General features: G+C 38.8%; 1 protein-coding gene across 3 annotated transcripts in view; it reads left to right on the forward strand.

The window, feature by feature from the left end:
- LOC106667419 (dipeptidase 1-like) overlaps positions 1–13,472 on the forward strand; it is a 357,350-nt gene that overhangs the window by 73,454 nt on the left and 270,424 nt on the right. For all 3 annotated transcript variants that reach the window (XM_024225054.1, XM_014395364.2, XM_024225055.1), the window contains exon 2: positions 4,919–5,080. In XM_024225054.1, the coding sequence (XP_024080822.1) occupies positions 4,937–5,080 (144 nt within the window). In that variant the 5' untranslated portion in view covers positions 4,919–4,936. The remainder of the gene's footprint in view (positions 1–4,918; positions 5,081–13,472) is intronic.

Consider the following 13,472-nt stretch of genomic DNA (forward strand, 5'->3'; position numbering starts at 1 on the left):
TGAATATGAAGACGGAGAAAGCCGTAAAATGCAAATACAACGAATGCTCCGGGGGGGGGGGAGAAATATGGTTTTCTTCAAATTATCCTACAACGGGAAGCTGACCATTGCCAAATTCATTCCTTATAATGGCACATTTCTTATTTATCGCTGGAGGAATTTTTCATTTCCCTTTGTTAACAAGCGACAATAAAATTAAATTGTCCATTATTCAAATAGTGACTTAGTAGATGCCGTAGGTCAAGTGTACGTTTAAAAGTAAAATATTATTACACTGTTATCCCAGATATGTTGGATTGTTGCAATTTTTTTAAAATTTGTAGTACATTAAGGATAGGGATAGGGATAAGTGAGGCGGCCTCAAGGCCTACTGCACCTCGACCTAAATACATCTATTGTGCTCCCTGTTAATTATAACTCACTGGCTAGCTTCAGATTATTACGATAACTACCCTCCACAGCTTTGCCAGCGGTTCCTTGGTATAGGATTTTGCCTGTGGTTTTTCTTGTCCTAGTTGCAAGAACCTGCACCTACATAGACCTTCACAGAAACATAAAATGTGTTCTGCTGTCCCCTCCTCTTCCTGGTAGTATCTGCTTAGTGCTTCTTCTGTCTGTACTCCTATCCGGTGCATGTGCCTTCTTAATGTGTTCTGCGGACTCCTCTTCTTCCCGGCAGTATCTGCATAATGTTTCTTCTGTCTGTACTCGTATCCAGTGCATGTGACTTCTTAAGTGGCAGTGGCCTGTCACGAGTCCAACTTACATAGACCATCACAGAAACATAAAATGTGTTCTGCTGTCACCTCCTCTTCCTGGTAGTATCTGAATAGTGCTTCTTCTGTCTATACTCCTAAGCGGTGCATGTGCTTTCTTAAGTGGCAGTGCCCTGTCAAGAGTCCAACTTACATAGACCTTCACAGAAACATAAAATGTGTTCTGCGGACTCCTCTTCTTCCCGGCAGTATCTGCACAATGTTTCTTCTGTCTGTACTCCTATCCGGTGCATGTGACTTCTTAAGTGGCAGTGCCCTGTCACGGGTCCAACTTACATAGACCTTTACAGAAACATAAAATGTGTTCTGCTGTCTCCTCCTCTTCCTGGTAGTATCTGAATAGTGCTTCTTCTGTCTGTACTCCTAACCGGTGCATGTGCTTTCTTAAGTGGCAATGCCCTGTCAAGAGCGAACCAGAATACCTGGTTATGTTGCGGTTGCCTTCCTGTAATTCTTTTGTAAGTTTTGCGATTGTGAATATCTTCGCGTGCCTCATACCTGTGGTATTCTTCCACCAGGTTTTGGACTCATTAAGGATCCATTTTAAGATGTATCCTCTTTTGTGGCAGGCTGCTAGGCTCATAGAGTCCATGTGGCTACCTTTTTTGCCAACATGTCAACCTTTTCGTTGCCTTTATGCCCCGAATGTCCAGGGACCCATGCCAGGGTCAGGCCGTTGATGCCACTGACTTCCGTCAGGACCTTCATGCAGTTCCAAACACTCTTTGCTTTCGCCTCGCATGAGGCTAAGGCCCTGCGAGCTGCCTTGCTGTCAGAGAAATAGGCTATCTTCCGGGAATGTATTTCCAGCCTTTTTATTTCTCTGGCACATTGTTTAATCGCTATGATTTCAGACTGGAAAACTGTAGCATACTTGCCTAAGTTTACAGTCAGTTCGGTTTTGGGGTTCATGCATTATAAAAATTTCATAAACTTTTCCAACGTTTTCCAGCTCCTAAAACTGGAAATGCTTTTAAAAATATATAAAACAAAAGATAAGAAAAACCAATAAAACAAGTGAAAGGAAATGAAATAATACAGTTCTCAAACACAAACAACAAATGCCCCCTGCATAGGATTATTTAATCCTCACCCCCCCCGAAATTCCCCCAGACGAACCAATTTTTTTATTTTACAACATTTAACATTTATTTGAATACCGGTGAGCAATGCAAGAAAAGAAATGTCTCGTTAATGCATAAATTAAAATAAATAAGATCCGACGGTTTAGACAAAGCACCGCCAAGCCACCCCCGAATGCGAAGAGCGGTTATATATAATACTTAGGAGGGGATGTCCCAACCCCTACCCCCGATCTAGATTTAATCCCTCCTTTCATACTCGAGATTTACTATCCAACCCTACCTCGTAATTATCCCATTGTTCCTGCTGCCCTAACATAGCCACCTCCCCCCGCCGACCTTGACATAATGCGTAAACATCCTAGAAACAGGACGGTACATCCTGACTTCCGTCTTCAAACAAAAGGGGCAGTAAATCTCAGTTTATTAAGCTATGAAGCATAAAAATGTTATATTGATTACATGCCAGAAAAGAATGACCATCAAATTTTTTAAACTATTTCTGATAAACAAGGCCAACTTTCCTTTAATCCAACATCAAGGAAAATTTAAGTTTTCAAAATTTTACTAACAGTATGATTTGTATGATCATGCTTTATTGCAGAGATATTCTCCTTTAGTCGAATATTTTTCCATTTTATAACTATAGAAGGCAACTACTTAACTGACATAAATGGTATCTGACTTGATATTGGGTGTTACACACTCGTTGACACTGATAAGACCACACTCGTTCCATCTCTGATGTAATCTCTCTGCCATAAGTTCTTCAAACAAGGTGTGAGGTTCACAGGAAAACTGTTGGATTAATAGAATGAGGATTTAGTGTTTTTTAAACTTCAGTGACCGGGAGTTTTTGATGGCCCTGACAAGGGCCGGTGTTGTCTGGAGTCGTAGCGTTGAGACGATGCATGGAGGTCGGAACCGAGTGGTGTGCCTGTTGGTAGAGGGATAAGTTGGCTGAGGTCCGGGTTCGTGAGTTGGCTGACTGTACATCGTTTGAAGGGACTCTGGTGCAGCAGTTGGCAAAGTGCAGCGGTTTGCCTGTTGCCACGTCGGCTATGTTGAGATAGCGAGTTGTGGCCTGTGGTTATGAGTGAGAACTCGTCGGGTTGACGAGTCTGAAGCCAGTGGGACAGTGCCCGTGCTTATATACGCACTGGTTCTGCTCTGATTCGCTGCAGAGTGGAGGACGAGACCATCCCAGAGCTGGTAGTGACACCTAACGGGTACGGTGGTAACCGTAGATTCCCACAAAAAACTTATATTATCCCAGGGCAGCGTGTTTGCTTCTTTCTTTTGCCGAATTTATAACTCCGACCTACCTACTAAATCTAACACTATCACCCTCACCTTTGCCGATTATACCGTAATCTCTTGATAAAGATCCTGCCACAGTTTCCCGCTATTTCCAAAATCACTTACCTATCCTAGAATGCTGTCTCTGACGTGGAGAATCAAGATCAACGAAACCAAATCAACAAACATTCACCCAAAACAAGATGACCTCACAAAGTATACCTCAACAACGTTCTCATCCCTGTTGCAAACCATGTACGATACCTGGACAAACGACTGACATGGACCCTCCCCACAAGGGGACAGACTATAACATACGATTTATCATGCGAAATCGATTCGACAGGCCATGTAAAACTCTCATTGACAAACAAAAGAAAATTTTACATTGCCATCCTGACCCCATTTGGACATTCAGACATGAACTCTACGGGACTGCCAAGCGTTCCGACCTTAACCAATCCAATCCCTCCAATTTAAAATCTTCAGAACAATAGTCAATGCTTAGTCAATTTTCTATGTTGCCAATCACATTATCCATACACTTACTCTTGTTACTTATCTTGCCCAATCCAGCTACAAAAGGTTCCATTCCAAACTATCCCACCATCCGAACCCTTTCGTCAAAAACCTATTTTCCAACATTTTACCTAACAATTTTCACAGGAGACTGAAACGTCGGTGGTTCCGCAAAAACCTCACTACTTGGCATCGGTCTCCTAGGATGGAGCACATCCCACTCATCTTGATGTTATAACGGCTTCCATCACTGAATGGTTGCTGTTCACGGTTACTGTTAATATGTACATATATTTGTTTACTTGTTGCATGGAATGAATGCAGTTGTAAAAAAAAGAATAATAATAAATGGACAAACGACTAACATGGAAACGACTGAAGCGCACAGACTGTAAAATACGATTTTGCTAAACCGACTACTGGACTGACGATCTAAACTCTCACTGACAAACAAAAGAAAACTTTATCTTGAACTCTTGGCCCACATTTGAACATACGGAATTGAACTTACAAGTCTTCAAAACGTTTCAATTTCAATCTAATCCAACCCCTTCAATCTAAAATTCTCAGAACAATAGTCAATGCCCTTTTCTATGTTTCCAATCATACCATCCATACAGACCTAAATGTTCCTCTTATCACTGAACTAGCCCAATTCAGATACAAAACTTTCCATTCCAAACTAACCCAACATCCGAACCCTTTCGTCAAAAACCTGTCGTCCACTATATTACCTAATAATCATAACAGAAGACTGAAAGGTCGGTGGCCCCGCGACAACCACACTTGGCATCCGTCTATTAAGATTGAGAACATCTCTCTCATCATTTTTTTGTATTGATGTTTCACTGGATGGTTGATGTTCAAACTTTCACGCTAGTATTAATATTGTTTATATGTAATTAGTATTTGTTTTACTTGTTGCGTCGAAGTATGCACTGTAAAAAACATATCAGGATTTAACGAGATCAAAGACACGTAGGATATAATACTTTATGAGTCTAATAGTGGGTTTAACTACAGTTTTCGACACCGCAGCTTTTCCCCGGGTGGAATGCAATCTCGAAATTTCTCATCCGGCCGTTGATTGAAATTGGATTCACTCAAAAACTTATTTACCGGATGATCGGAGTCCCGTGGGGGTAACGATCCCGACCGGCCTCCGCGTCAGCCCGACCCGTCCGGGAATGCCGCGTTTCCAGTTGATTACATTTAATATCTTGCCCGTCTTTTTTTTTTCAGATGGAGCGGCCCTGAGTGATGACACATGAGTGGCGGGAAGAGGTGCCACCTCTGCCGCCCCCACCGCCTCAATGGCGGTTGGACATGGACCTCCGGCATCACATACAACACTGCGCTTGCACTTGCAACCACATGGGCTACGGAAATTACATGGACTACCAGGTAAAAAATCCTACACAGACATTTAATACAATCAAATAAGTGAATGAACAACGAAAATTAATATAAACACAATCATAGCTGACCGAATGGATCTTCTGGTATGCTCAGGTACTCCTGAGCGCTGCCTATTTACCTAAATCAACTCACATCTGTTTGAACTAAGACTAAATTAAGGATTAACCTTTTATTATGGATTTAGTTTTTCTGCTTCACATTCAGGAAGGATGCATCAATGTCTTTGGTTTCTCCTATCTTAGTCCTCTCAGTTGTTGTTAAGAGGGTAGTAACCGATTTTGAGGTGTATTTTTCTAAAATCTTTCCTGCTGAGTGAGAGGAACACTTTCGGTTTATAAATCTCTTAGCTTGCCTCATACCTGGTGTTTTTGGTGCAGCACACTTTGGTGTGCACCAGCTGTGGTTCTTTATTGGCTAGTTAGTTGGTCAGCTTGCTTATTTCCGTCTGAACCTTCATGTCCCAGAAGACACTTCAAACTAATTTTTTTGTGTTTTCCTAGTGCCATTAGGCAATTTACACCCTCCCAGACATGTTTCATGCTGAAACATACGTCTTTAGTGCCTTTATAGCTTTCTTTCTGTCCTTTATTTACTTTTTATATTTTTCTTCATTAATTTCTGTGTACGGAGTTCTTTTGCATGGACTTCAGTTTGGAAAATTGTTGGGGTTAGTGCAAGGAGCTGTGGCCTGGGTGTAGATCTTTTCTTTTACCCCTTCCCTTGCACACCGTTCCAGTTTTGTTTCATCTGTGTACTATTTTGTAGGGCCAGTTGGTGCTACCTTTCTTCCAAAGTTCTTAATTAATTATGACTACTTTGAAGGGTCAAAGTTGAATTTTCCTCTCATTTTGTTATGAAACATAGCTCGTTTATTTTAATACTCTACTAAACCCTTTGATATGGCTTTATTTGGTTATACCTCGGGAGTCTGTTGGGTGTTTATACAAAAGTTCATTAGGGTGGAAGGTGAGAGTGAGTAGTGAAGAACATGTTCGGTTTTTTTGCCCATCATAGTAAGAGTTCCATATTTGACCAAGGAGTCTGACCATTGTGGTGTAAACCAATACGACATCCTGGGGTTTATTACCTCATTTTTTTCTGCTTAATACTGCCCAATGCACAGTAGAGCTTTGGCATTATGCCGAACGTTGCCTGTGTTTTCTCCACCAAAGGCATGCCACTATTGTAGATTTTCTGATCATCTTAGTGTTTTTGGCCACCGAACTCTATAAGTGTTCACGGGTATGCCCAATACGTCATCCTAGGGTTTCCTCAGTTTATGCTGTATAACCTTTTTCATTTCAGATGGTTATGCACGGGGGAGGGTGCATAACCATCTGAACTGCGGGGCAGCATATTTTCGTTTAAGTTTAGGCCCAGCTGCATGGGTAAGGACTCGCAATGGCTGAGTGGTGAGACCCCTAGCGGGTACCTAAAGAAAAGGTTGTGTTTCACGTTTGGCCGTGGACCGTAGTACTTGCGCATGGCCTCCGAATTACCTCCCGACCTCGCGGGAATCGGAAGGATCGGACTGCCTTCGTGAGCTATGACTACACTGACGTGGTCCCTCGAATGCGAGAGAGATGGTGGACGGGGACTGTTGATTTTCTGTGGTGGTCGTTTACCTTTACCGAAGGCTTGGTCTCCTGGTGGTTAGAGATTCAATTAAAATCGAAACCGCGGCCGGAGCGCATCCGAAGGTTTCGACGCTAGCGGAGACCCAACACCCAGAAAGAGAGTTGTCGCCTCTATCTAGGGAGTGCGCGAGAGACTTGGTTAACCCACCCCCTCGGAAGGGGCAAGCAATAGAAGTCGACGGACGGGATGATGTGGGCTTCTACACCGAACCTCACGGTTTAAGCAGATTTTCCGAGCGCGGAGGTGAGTCGCTCCTAACTTGAGAACCTAAACGTGTGATAAGGCCTATGTGCCAGGTGCGCGCGCTAAAGGACCTCAATGTTAAATGACATTGCGACCCGAGAGGGAAAACAGCATTAATCTTTTACAATAGGTGCTTATAAGTTTAGTTTCTTTCTTCTTGCAAAGAGTATGAAAGATATATCTTAGGATTTAAACCCAGTTTCTCACAACATCTTTCTACAATGTTTAAGGAGTATTGAATGTAATTTGAAAGAATTTCATCAGATTTTCCAATTATGATTCTTACCAGGTCATCTGAGCCACCTATTAGTTAAAGCTCTGGTAATAGATCTTATACTATTAGAAACCACTCACTTGGCGATAGTACCTCACTTTGGGGGTGTAAGTGGTTAGGCTTATTTTTATCTGACATTTTAGTGATGCTAATATCCTGCTATTAGTCGGAGAGTAATGAGTATTTAATCATTCATGTACAAGGGTGTACTCTTGGTATTTTGATTTGCAGATGCAGTTAATTGTTGCTGTTTTAGTTACTTCCGGTCTGTTTGGGCTACTGAATTTTATATTTTACACAATAATTTAATCGATTATGTCCATTTTTAAATAGGTGGTGTTGAAATAGTACAATTTTGCATCCCATATTGCAAAATTGATGATTTAGCTTATTCTGGACGTTTTAATAATAATTTTCTGGAGTGGCTACCGGAGTTTGGCCGTAGAAATCGCCAAGTTGTAAAGCTAGGAAGTTCGGTTGAAGTGAGGACAAAGTGTATCTTATCTTCTGCCCGTTGGTTAGACAGCTTTCAAACAATGACCCCTGGGAGGGGAAACCAACCAGAAAGGCCAATTTGCTATCTTTCCCTCTATTGTTGTAAACATTGAAAATTAAATTAGGCTGAATATTTTTTGTTTGTTTAATATCGGGGTTTGAAACGGACCAAGTCCACGAGTTGAGGCAAATGTGTATATAATGGAAGCTCGATTGTAAAGTTTCAAGGCCGGTCTAAAGGGAAACAATTTGAAATGATTATCCGATTTGGATTTACATGTATCGCGTGTCATAAATATTGTCATCCGGAGTTGGGTTAAAACGGTCCCGGGGATATTTGGCACTCGTTTTTCTGAAGGGGGCTGGGAATGGGCCATGAACGGATGAAATGCCGGCTAATGCCCAAACCAGTTTTATTGTCCCAGGACCCGATTGAAAACAACACAGCCCGTTTTAAATTACTCAAAGCTCAGCTTATTAAAGGAAAATTAGCGAAAGTTTTTTTTGTATTATCATCAAAGTTTAAAATTAGAGCTCCGTCATTATTAAAAAAAAAAAAAAATGGCGTCTAGGCATGACACAGCTTAGGAGATCGATGGAGCTTTAAGCACCTCCCTCCTACAGACAAAGACCGGATGAGGCTTAAAAATTGTTACCCGCTCTAGACTTTTAACTTATTCAAAATCGGTAGCTCGAGCTTGTAAACCTCCAGGGATAAAGGGCAATGAAGTAAAATCGACTTATCTATTAAACAAAAGGATTCTCTTTATTCCATTCCATTAGCATCAGAAAATATCTTTCCTTTCGAAAAATTTAATTTGAATCGGACACGGAAGTTTTGCTTCATCTGTGGAAAATTATTTATCGATAGCTTAGCAATCTAGGTTTTGTTAAATTGTAGATAATCCAGTACAGCTCGTGGTCCGATTGACCAATTAACATTTTTCAATTAATTAATATTTAATAAGGTTTTGGTTGAGATAAAAAAGTCAGTGTCACGAGCGGGATTCGAACCCACGACCTTCGGCTAGATACGCCGCTACTCTACCATTGAGGAAAAATTCAAAAGCTAGGGTTGAGAAGGGAAGTTAGTGTTCGAGTGGATCGAAATCACGATAGCTCAAGTGGTAGAGCAGCGGCGTATTTAGCCGAAGGTCGTGGGTTCGAATCCCGCTCGTGACACTGACTTTTTTATCTTAACCAATACCTTTCATAAATATTATAGATAGTTCTTCGATAGATAAATAGAAATTTTATCTTGTTTAAAATGGTAGGAAGAAGGTCCAATAATACACTAATTTTCTTCAATACCTTGAAAGGAGGTAAATATTCAAAATATGGTTATTCAGATATCGTGAGATGCGGTCGGGTGTGATTTTGGTATATGTTTGTTGGGATAGGTTGTGTTGATTTGTAGTGAGGTGTTGTAAGTGATTTGTTATTATGTTAATGCATTTTGAGCGTGTTATGTCTTTTTCTTCCTCTTTTTTTGTGGATTTTTGAATTGCATAGACTACATCCGTAATTAATTTTGCTGTTGGAAAATCTGTTTTGTTGTAAGGAATGGAATGTTTGGGACCAAGTGACAGGAAGTTCTGGATTTCTGGAGGAATGTTAGTTTTGGTTAGGTTTAGGAACCATTTGTTTGTGTTAGAAGGTGTTTGTTTGTTGATTAAGTTTTTTAATTTTTTGATGTGTTTATTTTTAATTTGGTCAAAGTGGACGTTGTATGCATCTTTTTGATGTGTGTAAAATTCTTTTAAAATGTCTGTAGGTATTATGTTGGCGGCACTGAGTTTTAATCGGTGTAATTTTTGTGTTAATGACTTGATGTTTTTGATGCTCGTGGTGATTTCTATGTTTAAAATGTTTCGTTTGAAATTTATTGTGGTTTTATGTATGCCGTCAATTCTAGTGTTTGGCTGTGTTAGTGTGGAATTTGTGAAGTTGAAATTGTTCTTGATGTGAGTAGGAAATTTCAGAAAAAATGTTTTCTGATTGATGGCCGATGCGAGTTTCTTCTCATTGTTGGCGATGTCCTTCAGAATACTTTTAGCTGTGTGTCCAAATGTAGTTGAAATTTGTCCATTGAATCCCATATTCTTCGTTCTTCTCGGGTAGAAATGTGTAGAGATTAGTGACCGTTAATCGATAGTTATTCAGATATCGATTAACGGTCACTAATCTCTACACATTCAAAATATGAAAAATGGAAATTGAATCGAAAGGAAGCAGAAGTACTGGCAGAATAATACTTAGGAGTTACACTGACCTCTGGTAAATATTTTTTAATAGTATTGTGTAAATTTGGTTTAGAGTCGTAAAGTCAACACGGCGGGCTCTGGTGTGACTCATTTTTTATCGGGTTGTCTTCAAAAAAGGGGTTTACCAAATTTATCACCCGGCTTTTTCTCCTGGTTTTAAATCGAATTTTAACAAAACAAAAGGTTCTTCGTAGATGATCGCAACGGTTTGGGCATTGGACACGGCGCTCATCACTGTAAAGTAAAGGTCCCGTGTTCGAATCCAGCGGCCCTACATTCCAACCCGACATACTTCCAAATGGGCCATTTTTCAAAAACACCCTGACGGCTTATATGACCTCTCCTGTTGCGAACCGTCGTAAAAAAAGTTCCTTCGTTCAAAATGTAGTTACAAATAATATACAGACTAGAAAGGGTAAAAAGAAAGGGAGTGAATAAGATTACCGGTGACCCTAAACCCTAAACCTTAAATCGTGAATGGTAGAGACACACCTCGTGCTTTTAAGAAAAAAATTAATAATTAACTCTTCACTCAAATTTGTTGCTTCATCAAAGTTAATAATTAATTAATCTTTCTATGTTAGGTTTTGGTTGAAATGAAAAAGTTAGCGTCACGAGCGGGTTTCGAACTGAAGTGTCGTGGGTTCGCTGTTTAAAGGAGCGGCGTATTGAGCCGAAGGTCGTGGGTTCGAATCCCGCTCGTGACACTAACTTTTTCGTTTTAACCAAACCCTTACATTAAAAGATTAATTAATTGCAAGAAGCAATTCGTTCAATGAGACAGTAAATATAATGGATGCAAAAACAATTTAATAAAAACAATTAACTCATGCGACAAGTTGGCTCTGGAAAGAATGAAATTCAACTGATTTTCTTTATTTTTAACCTAAAGATTAAAAGAAAGAATTAGTTACACTCTATACAGGTAAATAGCAATTTATTAAAGTTGTGTTTACGTTTTAAGTCAACTTGATTATCTTTATACCAAGTTACTATTGCAAATAAAAAATAAAAAATAAAATAAATACAAGAGTTTTTTTTTGTCTTTGGATGTAATTTAAAATATCTTAGCCTTTTCTCTGACATTCTTCAACAGGTTCCCCTCTTGTTAATTTCAATTCTTTCTCTATTTTTTCATTTTTTCTTCTTTTTCTTTCTTCATAACATACGTTTCCTTCAGCTTATTCTTCCAATAAAGGTGTTTTAGGTGTTTTCACTTGACCTCTGAGTGATTGAGTTCCAAAAACAAATTTTAATTTTTTTCTCTCTCGCAATTTAAACAAGAGTAAACATGTTTTTGGACCGTTTTAACGGAGGATGATTTGGTTCAGTTTATGACCGGTTTTAAGACTGGCTTTTATAGATATTGCGACTGCTCCCCGGAAATCGTCCATCGATCAAAAGCATACAACTTTCACGATTGCTATGCCTTGAAAGGAAGATGATAAATCGCCCTACTGGCTATAAAAGTGCAGTAAAGAAGTTAAAACAAGGAAAGTAAATAAGTCATGCTCAAAAGTCTGGCAAAAAATTTTTTTCCCACTTAAATCAGTTCTACTTTTTACACTTTACCGGTGCTTGCGGACCTTGTAATGAATGAGCTACTGGATTGGATTGGACTTAATTTTGGATTTCACATCAAATTTCTTAAGAAATATGTTGATGATTTGTTCCTGATTATAAAAAGGAGTGAGTTCAAGCATTTTGAAGGCGTTCAATTCTTTCCATCCGTCACTACAATTTACACAAGAAACTGAGGTAGATGAGAAACTTCCTTTTCTTGACTTAGTTTTCATTAGAGATAATGGTAAAATAATAACTAACTAGTATTTGAAACCAACTAGCTCGGACAGGATGCTAAATTTCTCATCCATCCATTCTTTCCAAATGAAAGTTAACATATTTTTAACCTCATTGAAAACGTTAACCTCTGAAATTGAGCGATGATCGGTTCCACAGTGAGAACAGGAAAAAAGTGCGCTTTATGTTAGTAGATAATGGTTACCCAAGACCATTAATAAATCGATTAATGGAAAACAGGACATAAGCAACAAGGAATGAGAATATACCTGTCGAGCAAAAACTTTATCAACCAGTTACATATGTAGCTGGAATATCAAGTAAGTTAAAAAAAACTGTTGAAAGAAAAAATAGATAATGTAAAAATTGTTTACAAATTTAATAATAAAGTGGGTAAGAATTTTTACACAAAACTTAAAAGTAAAGAACCTCTATTACAAAAATCTAATGTAGTGTATCGCATCAAATGTGCACAATGTCCCACTGTATTACGGCCAAACGAAACAATATTTATCGGAACGTGTGCGGCAACATAAGTATGAATGCAGTGATGAAGAAAGGCCGGGAACAGCACTATCCAAACATACACATGCTACGAAACATAATTTTGACTTCGATGGAGTCAAAATTGTGGCTTCAGAACAAAATACAGGTCGTAGACTTTCGAGAGAAATGATATTTATTCATCAGGATGAATGTATGGTATGTAATTTAAAAACAGATTTGAATAATTTGAGTGTGATATACAGTGGGATTCTAGAAAAAGACAAGGTCTCTCCCCAAAGATCGTAACAATATTTATTTATTCATTTATTTATTATAACAGGCTGTGATAACATAGAATTACCAATGTACTAGAAATTAACGTCTTGTTTTAAAAATTGTGGAAAATGATTGTTATCAGTAGGTGTTAGTGTGGGAACCTCCCACCTGATAACGTGATAAACACAATTTTCTAGTCAAACGCCTGTGATATTTATGTACCTAAAGAGTACTAATTGTTATGTAATTGTTACTGTTTAAAAAAAATGCATATATATGTAAGAGGCTATTAAGAAGAGGTTTTTATTTATTTATTTATTATATATGTATATCGTTTGTATACATACATATCGTGAAATGTGTAATGCGTTTAAGTTATGACTTTGTATCTGTAAGTACAATTATTGTAATTTACAGTAATTTATAACTATTTAAATGATTATATCCCTATGTCTCTGTAGATCCCCTGAAGAAAGCAATAAAACTTGTCGAAAGCTTGGCTATGATATAAAAACATTGTATGTTTGAAGTCAACAACCCGAATCCCAATAAACATCGTAGTTCTACTTTTAGTTTAAATAAAATTTTGCAAAACCAATAAAAACAAGATACGTAATAAGTTAAACTGCATGAATGCTAAAACAAGGAAAAATAACTATTTATTACTATTCTCTCGCTTGTTTTTTTCTGTTTTGTTTAACATACTTTCGTTGTGGACCGTGGTTAGAATAATCTAATGTTCCACCGAAACGAAAATTCTTGTCAACAGTTTTACAGCGAACAATTTTTTGGCGGATGTGTCCCACTGAATGAATCTTCCTTTCCTGTTGTGTCCATCATTCATCACACGAGTCCGTCTATTCCCGGCCGTTTTTACTTTGTCAGGCCTGTTTGTCCGTCA

The sequence above is a fragment of the Cimex lectularius genome, unplaced genomic scaffold, assembly GCF_000648675.2.
Source record: "Cimex lectularius strain Harlan isolate CLEC.00 unplaced genomic scaffold, Clec_2.1 scaffold10, whole genome shotgun sequence".
NCBI lineage: Eukaryota > Metazoa > Arthropoda > Insecta > Hemiptera > Cimicidae > Cimex > Cimex lectularius.